We start from the raw sequence: 10,116 nt of genomic DNA, 5'->3' as shown, positions 1-10,116 counted from the left end.
CCTCCCACAAGACTTCAAGATTTTGTCACATATAAACCGAGGTATCCAATCTCCAATTGCGTGTCGTATCAAAAGGTGACTCCATCTCATGCTGCTTTTCTTAATACCATTTTAAGTCACAGTGAGCCTCAAAACTTTCATGAGGCTAATAACCAAGTTGTGTGGAAAGAAGCAATGTGAGATGAACTCAAAGCACTGGACCAACATAACACCTGGAGCATCACCAAACTTCCAAAAGGAAAAAGGGCAGTGGGCTGCAAATGGATCTATAAGATCAAGTTTAATTATGATGGTTCAATTGAAAGACATAAAGCCAGGCTGGTGGCTCGAGGATTCACTCAAACATTTGAGGTAGATTACAAAGAAACATTTGCTCCTGTTGCAAAAATGAACTCAGTTAGGGTCCTATTGTCTATTGTCGTCAATAAGGGTTGGTCCATGTACCAAATGGACGTAAAGAACGCCTTTCTACATGGTGATCTTGAAGAAGATGTCTATATGAGATTGCCACCAGGACACCCTCAAAGCCAGGAGCCTGATTTGGTGTGTAAGTTGCATAAGTCGATTTATGGATTGAAGCAATCGCCTCTTGCTTGGTATGCAAAACTAAGTTCAGTTCTTCATAGTGTTGGTTTCAAAAGGAGTAATGCAGATTCATCATTATTTGTTCGCACGGGAGCTACGAGCAAATTAGTTGTGTTGATATACGTGGATGACTTAATAATTACAGGTGATAATGCTGCAGAGATCTCCACACTCAAAAAGTCACTTCAACAAAGATTTGCGATTAAAGATCTTGGGGTGCTGAAGTATTTTCTTGGAATCGAAATGGCATCTTCTCACAAGGGACTATTTCTTAATCAACGAAAATACGTCATGGACCTACTCAAGGATGCTAATATGAGCGATGCTAAGCCTGCACTTACTCCTCTCAATAGCAAACTCAAACTTGACTTGGGAGGCACACCACTCTCGGATATCAGCTCCTATCAGAGGCTTGTCGATAAGCTGATTTACCTAACGATCACCAGACCTGACATCTCATATTCAGTGAGTATAGCCAGTCAATTCATGCATTCCCCCACCATCGAGCATTTGAACCTTGTAAAAAGGATCTTACGTTACTTAAAAGGGTCTGTTGGTCGTGGCATCCTCATGACGAAGAATGACAACACTCAAATCATGGGGTACTGCGATGCAGATTGGGCAGGAAATGCCATCGATCACAAGTCCACCACTGGTTACTGTACCTTTGTCGGTGGAAATTTGGTCACATGGAAGAGCAAAAAACAAACTGTCATCGCAAGATCAAGTGCCGAAGCTGAATATCGTGCAATGGCCTCAACCGCGTGTGAGCTGATATGGCTAAAAGGACTTCTATGTGACTTAGGTGTGTTCACGACTCAACCAATGACCTTATTTTGTGACAACCAGGCTGCTATGCACATAGCATCAAATCCAGTCTTTCACGAGAGGACGAAGCACATTGAAGTCGACTGTCACTATGTTCGTGAACAAGTACAGTCGCAGGTGATTCAGACACATTATGTAAAAAGCTCCGATCAGCTGGCCGATATATTCACCAAACCTCTGGCCTCTCATCAGTTTCAAAGACTCCTCTCCAAGCTTGGATCCATCAACCTTCTGGATCCAGCTTGAGGGGGAGTATTGGATGGTTGTTTATTTGAAGTAGGGTTGGAAGTAGGGTTCCTAAGAGTTGGAAGCATCATGGAGTATCATGGAAGAATAGAATAATGGAAAGCTAGCTAATGCATGGATTCAAACTTTCGGCTAAAACTTAAGTGATGCTTTAGTGCATCTTAGTTTAATATCTACTTTAGGCATAATGCAAGCCTTGATGATGTTTAGTTAGGTAGAGTGGAGACCTCATCATCATTGTAAGGATTAATTAGTGGTTTAAGTTAGGTGGAGGTGTCATGAAGGGGTCTTAACTCTCCATTGTTTCCGTAGCTTTCCTCTTAGTTTTCTATAGGTTCCTCTATATATGTTTTGTTGTTCTTGTAACTAAAAATGATGAATGAATGAGATACAATTCATTCCTTGAAAATCAATAGTCCCGGTTCCAGAACTCCCTAAGTTGCATGAGAATGTCCAGGGATCAATGTTGTTCTACTGAGTCTCAGCGATGCTGCTGCTACCTTTTTTTGTGAATACTGCTGATCTGGTTAGCTTTTTTACTCTAGTTACTCGGGCGGGTACAGGGGTAATACATTTAGGAAAGACGATCCCGGATTACTGTAAACTATTACACGAACGAGCAATATCGTAAACATGTCATCTTGGTAAAAAAACTTCAATAGATTTTTGCACTTTCGAATAGATGGAAATTTAATGGGCGTTGAATTTATAAACAAGAGGATGTGTGTTGCAATATTATATGTCATTCTGTAAACGGGTCAAATTTCAAGCGGATCAGCCTTGATCCATATCCAAATCTATTTATATCCTAACTAACGGATCCGGTTGTCGACCCATATTCGAATCAAATCGGATTTAATCCTTATTAGATTAATTTAAGACCCAGAAAAGATTAAATTCTTTTATTATAGTTTTACATTTTTAATTAAAAGTTTTATGTTGAATAATAAAAAAATTAAATATCAGTGTATTTATTGCATAATAAACTTAAATTACCATTATACAAAACTATAATAATATAAAAATCAAATAATATGTTATATAAAGTTAGATCAGATTATTATCAGATCGGATTTGCCTCAATCCATATCTGGATTTGTTAATAATTGAACTCAGATCTTATTCAAATAATCAGATTGGAAGATGCGATCCATATTATTTTTACTACTCCATATTCAATTCAGATCCATCCTAGTCAAAATATGATCCATTGACAGATCTAATCACGACCCAAGTATTATCCTTTTGCTCGTTTGGTTCTAATGTATATAACTTTGGACCAACATAATCAGGTGTATGGTCAACTTTTAGCTTCAGTAGGTTCACATATATGTTTGGTATGATTCCACATTTTTGGCCTCTTTCAAGTTGTACCCTTTACTTATTCATTACTACCTTTATTTAAACAAGGAAACAAAACAATGTATACAAAAATAATTACAACTTACTTCTAATTTTGTCAACTTCTTTTGGTAAATGTAAGTTAGACCATCTCCAACCCATGGGGTAAAGTTTAAAATATAAGCTTTAAACCCCCTCCAAACTATCTCCAACCATTGGGTTAAAATAAGCTCTGGAGAGAAAATATATCTCTAGCTAGATTTTTCCTAGGATTAAGTCTGGCTTAAATTATTCTAGATCCACCAAACTGTCATATTTAAAACATTTTTTTGTTTTTCACTTATAATCTAACGGTTGTGATAAAATAAGATCAAATCTAATAGTTAAAAAACATATTGACAGCCCAAAATTAAATTTAACATCTAAAATTATTCAAATTGATTTCACTTAAAACTTTATAAATACCTAAGTATTTGTATGATTTTAATTACTTATCAGAATTTAAATATTTTTATATTAAATGTTCATAAAAATAAATTAGGATAATCTACATAAATTTTATTTTCAAAAAAGTTAACTGAAAAAAATAAATTAGGCTAAAATCATTATTTAATACTCTCAGGCTAATATTTTAAGCGTCGGTGGAGAAAAATGGTTTCTGGGTTATGGTTTAAAAATTTTAGCTTAAATTTCAAAATGGTCCCTGTGTTATAGCCATATTACCAATTTAGTCCCCGTGTTTTTTATTTGGCTAATTTAGTCCTCATGTTTGTCTATGTTAGCCAATTAAGGACATTTAATTCAATCTATATTAAAAATAATAATAAAATAAAAAACTGATAAGAAAAATCATATGAAAAAAATTACCCTTCCCTTTACAGAAAAATGCAAATCAATAAAAAATAACACTTATAAGAAATAAAACTTCCAATCTAAAAAATGATTAAGGTTGTTGTGGAGCAAAAAATAATCAAGAAAAATATGGAGGCGACACGTGAATTTTTGGGATAAAAAGACAATATTACCCTCGAGACACATCGGAACCCCTACGCACCATCAGGGAACAATTATCACTCAATCAAGGTCAAAAGTGATCAAAATAGGTATTTATTCAAAACATATTTCATCAACCCTCATCAAATCTTCCCCACAAGGTAACTCCCAAATTATTTCTTTCAAATTATATTGATTAGCTGATTAATTGATTTATTACTCAATTAATTCATTAATTAGCTAATTGATGGTGATTAACACCCAAAAAACCACTAAAGTGACCAGTTCCCATCTCTCCCAAAGGGGCCAACCACACCCCTATAAACATCACCCCATTTTCTCCAAAAACCTAAGTTGAATCCTCTTGCAAAATTCTCTAAATTTTCTAAACATTTTTCCCGCAAAATTCTAACTTTCGCATTGGAGGTTATTCGGCCAAAGGCGCCCCCCCCCCCCCAAAAAAAAATCATCGTGGGCGCATGAGGCTCTTGACCTTGACCTAAAGTGTTAATTATTTTTGCAGGTGCATTTTCGTCCAAGAACAAAAAGGAAGAAATTTGCATCCGCAAATTGGTGTTTTTATTGAGAGTTGAGTCACACATTCGTAGAAGACTCTCATATCTAAGTTTTTTTGTTTTCTTGTTCATTTGTAGATTTTTCGTACGTTCTTATTCTTAGAATTTTTATTTCTAAAAATTCTTTGGTAAAACGTAAAAAAAAAGTACAATGGTAAAGGATTCAAAAACCTCAACGAACAGAAATTTCAATGTTCAAGAATTAGGACCGTAGAGATCTACAAGGCTCAATATAATGGTGAGTGGAGTGGCACCACCCCCACGGGGCACTACCGTGGCAACCACCACGGTGGCCACCTTCGACAAAACCCACAGCACCAAGACCACGACACCAAGGCCATGGCCCAAGCCATGCCACTTCAACCTTCAAGGGCCTAAGCCCTAGCTGAGTCGGCTAATGCCGCCCAAACCCAACGTGAGCCCAACGTGTTGCCAAGCCGAGCCCAAACTTAGCACCCGTGTGCACCACATGCCGAGCAACCCACTCCCGTGGCCTAGCCTACTCTTATAGCCTTCCAAGCAACCCAAGATTAGTTCAACCGTCCTGGCTTCAAATTTCAAGACCTACAATTGAGCCTGGGGCATTTTCACCACATTTCTCCACAGATCTGACATTCCCCAATTCAAATCTCGTGCCCGAAATCTACCACACTTCCATTGTTCAAGGAGATGTATTCCTTTCAAGCTCTTCCAATCCAAATGGCGAACAACACTTGTCTCAACAAGTTATAGAATTGATGAGCGCCCTCGCACAGCAGACGACCTTGGTGAATCAGCTCTTTTAGCGCATCGAGATGCAACGTGCCCCAGACGAGGTGTCCTAAAGTAAGATAAGTGCTTACGAATAACCTCTCCAACAACGTCCCATCAAGCAACCACTTGACCAACCACAAACCGAGTGTTTGGGCAGTGTACACTCCTGATTGGGCCCTCGAGATAGCTTACACTCTTGTCTTAGTGCACGCAGGAGCATGCACTCTCGACTAGGCCCACGAACAAGCATTCACAATTAGGGCCATACCCCGATAGTCAACATGAGCAACCTTCCAGGTAAAGTGTTCATTAATGGCTAGGCCCACAAGGACCATCATCCACCTCACATTGGAGTAGGCAGCACAAATGACGGAGAGAAACAGTTACTCAGTCCAACTCAAGTTCAACCAGCAGCCTGTGAAGAATTCCCTCGCCTGCTAGGAACGAACCACATGCACCGTAGTCGTGGCATAGACGAGCCGAACACGTAGAAGAACAGCCTAGACCAGTAGGTCACAACTAGGGGTACCCAAAAGCTCCGTTACCTTAACAAAGGCAAATTCAGGAAGAAGTAGAAAATCTTATGACCGAGCGATTACGTGATTTCCAATACAACAAGGTCATTAACGAGGCACTATGATGAGACATGACCAACATAAGCAAGTCACCCTTCACGAACGAGATCGAGCAGGCAGAACCTCCATGCAAGTTCAGCATGCCACATTTCACATTCTTCAAATGGGATGAAGACCTAAAGAGACACCTAAAGCACTACCGAAATGCAATAATCCTCTATCGAAGCAACAACGATCTCATGTGCAAGATATTCGCCACCACTCTACAAGGCAAGGTGCAAGATTGGTTTTACACCCTGCTGCCACAATCCATCTGGAGTTTCGACAAATTTTCTTTGGTTTTCACCAAAGAACATTCATCATATTGCTCGATCAAGAAAAAGTTCTACCACTTGTTTAATGTCAAGAAGGACCCAAATGAGTCGCTTCCCGACTATGTGAAGAGGTTCAAAGTAAAGAAGGAAAAGATAGTCGGATGCAATGACTCAATAGCTAAAGCAACCTTTCAAAAATGACTCCTAGCAGATCACCCGATGTTCGGAGAATTGATCATGAAAGAAGATCTAACTCTGGCAGACTCTTTCGTTCTGGCAGAGAAGCATGCATTTTGGGACGAAGTTCGCCGATGCATATTCAAGGCAAATCCGAGCAATCTTGAATATGAATTCCCCCACTACTCTGAAGTAGAGTCAAGGTTTGACTAGATGAGCAGCTGCATCTGAAGCAGCAATAAACTTTACCCTCATACGAGAAAAGTTGGGGGCCCAACTACCTACACTTCACAGTTCAAAAGTACTTCTTGATGCAGAAACCAACTACCAGAAATTCCAAACCTAACTTTGGCGACAGTGGTTACAACCCAGAAGTTTAAGTTATACCTTTAGACGCACCAGTCATCTTCATGACGCATTATTTCGCCCAATCCAGACATATGACGATAAATGCGCAGACACTGGCAATGCAAAGTTTTTTTACGAACGCAACAACTCAGCTCAAAAAGCACACCAAAGGCAGATGAACACTAAAATGACACTCGAAAGCAAGTTTTTTCCTCGTCGCCCCAGAAGATTCTACATAGGAGCAACATGTACCGACAAGTTGAGCACCACCTCCTTTTGCGCGTCACACGGCCCCAGCCGACCCTTGCTCCATAATTCAGCTCTAAAACGACTTGATACCGATAATTGAGCATCGTCTACTACATGTAACATGGCCCCAGCTCTACGGCTCCTTACCGGTAATTGAGCATCATCTACTACATGTCACATGGCCCCAGCTCTACCAGCAACAACTCATCTCCAGCTACAACAAAAAGGCCAAGATCCAACAATTCCAACTCAGAGATCTAGTCCTAAGAAAAGCCTTTATCACTATCGGCAGAGAAGGCTCGAAAAAAGATAGATCCCATCTGGGAAAGTCCGTACAAGATCAGCAAGTAGGCGGCAAAGGTAGTTATACCATCGCCACCATGAACGACAAAGAGATTGAAAAAGCAATAGAACACCTACAATCTGAAGAAGTACCATGTGTGACATCCCACCACATCAAAGTCCAAAGATTCAAATAACTCGACAGGTACCACCTCGCAAGCCAATGATTATCCAGCTGTTATGCAGTTTCTACCTTACAACTAAGTTTTTGTTAGTTTCGCTCATTTTTCAATGAGGAATTCAAAAGTAATCTACAACTTGGCTCGACTGCATGCTTACAACAATTAATCACTCATGTACTTTAAAAGAAAATCGCGCCCTTCTTAAGGACTTATTGCAGGAATTGCGCCCCCCTCCGGAGGGACCAACTATGCTCTCCAGTGCTATAAGGTAAACCAATTCCCCGACCCCCATCTGGGTCTGCTCTTTAGTGCGAGAGGATAAACTAATTGCTCTCCAGTATGAGAGAGTAAACCAATTCCCCGACACCCATATAGGTCTGCTTTCCAAGGCAGGAGGATAAACTTGCACTCCAAATATCCAGACATAGATGAGCCGGGCTACCCTAGTATAACTAGGTGCACGATGGCTTGCACCAGGATTCCTAGAAGTAGTCACAATGGTCTTTTTCAAAGCTTAGCTAACTAAAAGATTTTGGGTCTTTTGGCCTAATTCATGGGGAACCAGGCCTCAGAGACTGAGGCACATTACGCAGTACGCCCTATAAACGGCTACCCTAGAACCCTAAGCTGCTATCGAGTGCACTAAGGTAGCCTACGGTTTCCGAAAGACTGTCTACGACTTGCCCTTCGAGCAGTAAAGCTGTGCTAGACTTATACAACCACACATTCTTATGAAAGGTTAAACAAGCTAGCATACATATACGAATATTTATCCACTGCTGACATGTGGTGCGAGAATTATACGCGCACAAATTAAACCCTCTTTTTATCAATTGTAGTATAGGTGCAAGTAGGGATCGTTCTGGACCGGGGATTAGGAGGGATTGTTAATCACTTGGATTTGACTCAAAAACGTAAAAACACAATATAAAACACTATACTAGACTCAAGGAATGCAAAACTAAACTTTAAAACATTAAGACAAACCAAAAGACTCAAAATGCTTTAAAACATAAACTAAATTGATTTCTAACTAAATTGAACAATAAGGTAAAGGGGGATTTAGGTTTTGATGAAATTAAACTAAATGACAGATTGTAAATTAAAGCATAATGTAAATATGAATGTGATGGAATTGAATGGACGGGAAGCTAGCTAAGGGGTTCTTCTCCACACATGTTACACTTGCATACAAGATTGATTCTCAGTTGGTCTTTCGATAAATTATGAAACTCATCACTTCGGGTTAATTAGGTCCGCTTAAATTAACTGTCAAGTTTTCCTTAAGTTAATGAATTGGATGGGTTAGCGCAACGCAATTCACAACATTCTCCAAAAGTCCTTTACGTGAACAGCACAATAAAGATACAATCAAAGATCATTAAGCATTATGAAAACTATAAGTGTTGACGAGGCATTCGTTACTATGATGAGCATGAAACTCGTGCCAAGAATTCATTTAACGCGATTGTTTATAAGCAACCTCCACTACTTGTGAATATAAGTTCATAACGATTAGGTGAAATTCACTTATATTCTAGCGTCATATTCATGCATGAAAATTAAGCGCGCATTCTTAATAAACATACATAAATAAGTTATCAATCAAACGGTTAAACAAATTGAATCAACAACTTATGAAATTCCAACGAAAGTTAATCAATTCATAATGCAAACATAAACATAGTTTCGAATCACCCCCTAGCTAAAGGGGGTTTAGTTCCTCATAACTTTGAAATCAAAGAAACACCTAAACATTCCAACAACTCAAACTTGAATTGTATGAACGTTTAGGCACTCTTCTCTTCCATTCCTCATGCGTACAAAACAAAGAGAATTGAATTTAAACATTGAAATCAAAGAAACACCCAAACATTCCAACAACTCAAACTTGAATTGTATGAACGTTTAGGCCCTCTTCTCTTCCTCTTTATTATGGCACAAGGTCTAAGGGATGTTGTTGGTGTGTTGAATGGATTGGGGAATTATGGAAATGGATGAGGAAAGATAGAAAATGGAAAGAAACCCACGGCAAGGAAGGGAATTTCAGGATGCAAAAATGGTGTGTGTTTGTGTTGTGGTATGTACAATGGAAATGAGATGGAATGGGGAGTGAATGAATGACAAATGAATGAAGTGTGTGTGGTTTATATAGGGAGAGAATGGGTGAGAATGTGGCTGCAATGCATGTGAAAAACAGCTAGGAAAGTGGGTGGAAAGCTGGAATTGCACAAGGGGAATGCTGGAAAGTGGAAGGGATGCACGGCATGGATGTTTTGGTGCATGTGTTGGCTGATTTGGTTGTTGGGAAAAACATGTGTTTGCATGTGAATGTTGTGAATGGCAGCTAGGGGAGGGAATATATGCATGTGGTGGCTGAATGATGAAGAGAAGTTGCTGAAAATCTAAGGGAAAGGCACGGCAAAAAGGATTTCAGGATGCATGTGTGTGTAGGCCACGGCATGGATGTTGTTTGTGTGAATGATGGTAGCTAGGGTGGATGAATGATTAGGGTCTTGTAAGGATGCTAATAAATAATGCATGTAGGGTTAGGAAATAAAATCATAACTTAAAGGGGGATGATTAAAGGGTGTTGAAAGGTTTTGCATGGCTTTGAAGTGATTGTGGATAATGGAATTGGAAGGAAATGCATGGCCTTGGGGTTGGT

At 39.3% G+C, this 10,116-nt stretch overlaps 1 protein-coding gene across 1 annotated transcript; it reads left to right on the top strand.

The window, feature by feature from the left end:
• The first annotated feature begins 5,967 nt into the window (after positions 1-5,967).
• On the top strand, positions 5,968-6,411 carry LOC137709156 (uncharacterized). Its single transcript, XM_068448273.1, has one exon. The coding sequence runs from the start codon at positions 5,968-5,970 to the stop codon at positions 6,409-6,411; it is 444 nt and encodes a 147-aa protein (XP_068304374.1).
• Positions 6,412-10,116: the final 3,705 nt, after the last annotated feature.

Source organism: Pyrus communis, chromosome 11 (assembly GCF_963583255.1).
Source record: "Pyrus communis chromosome 11, drPyrComm1.1, whole genome shotgun sequence".
Taxonomy (NCBI): Eukaryota; Viridiplantae; Streptophyta; class Magnoliopsida; order Rosales; family Rosaceae; genus Pyrus; species Pyrus communis.
The sequence above is the reverse complement of the archived record's forward strand: the minus strand, read 5'-3'. Positions and strand labels throughout refer to the sequence as shown.

Bases quoted from the DNA above. Each gene is read 5' to 3' on its own strand.
- LOC137709156 (XM_068448273.1), top strand. From the start codon at position 5,968: ATGACCAACATAAGCAAGTCACCCTTCACGAACGAGATCGAGCAGGCA.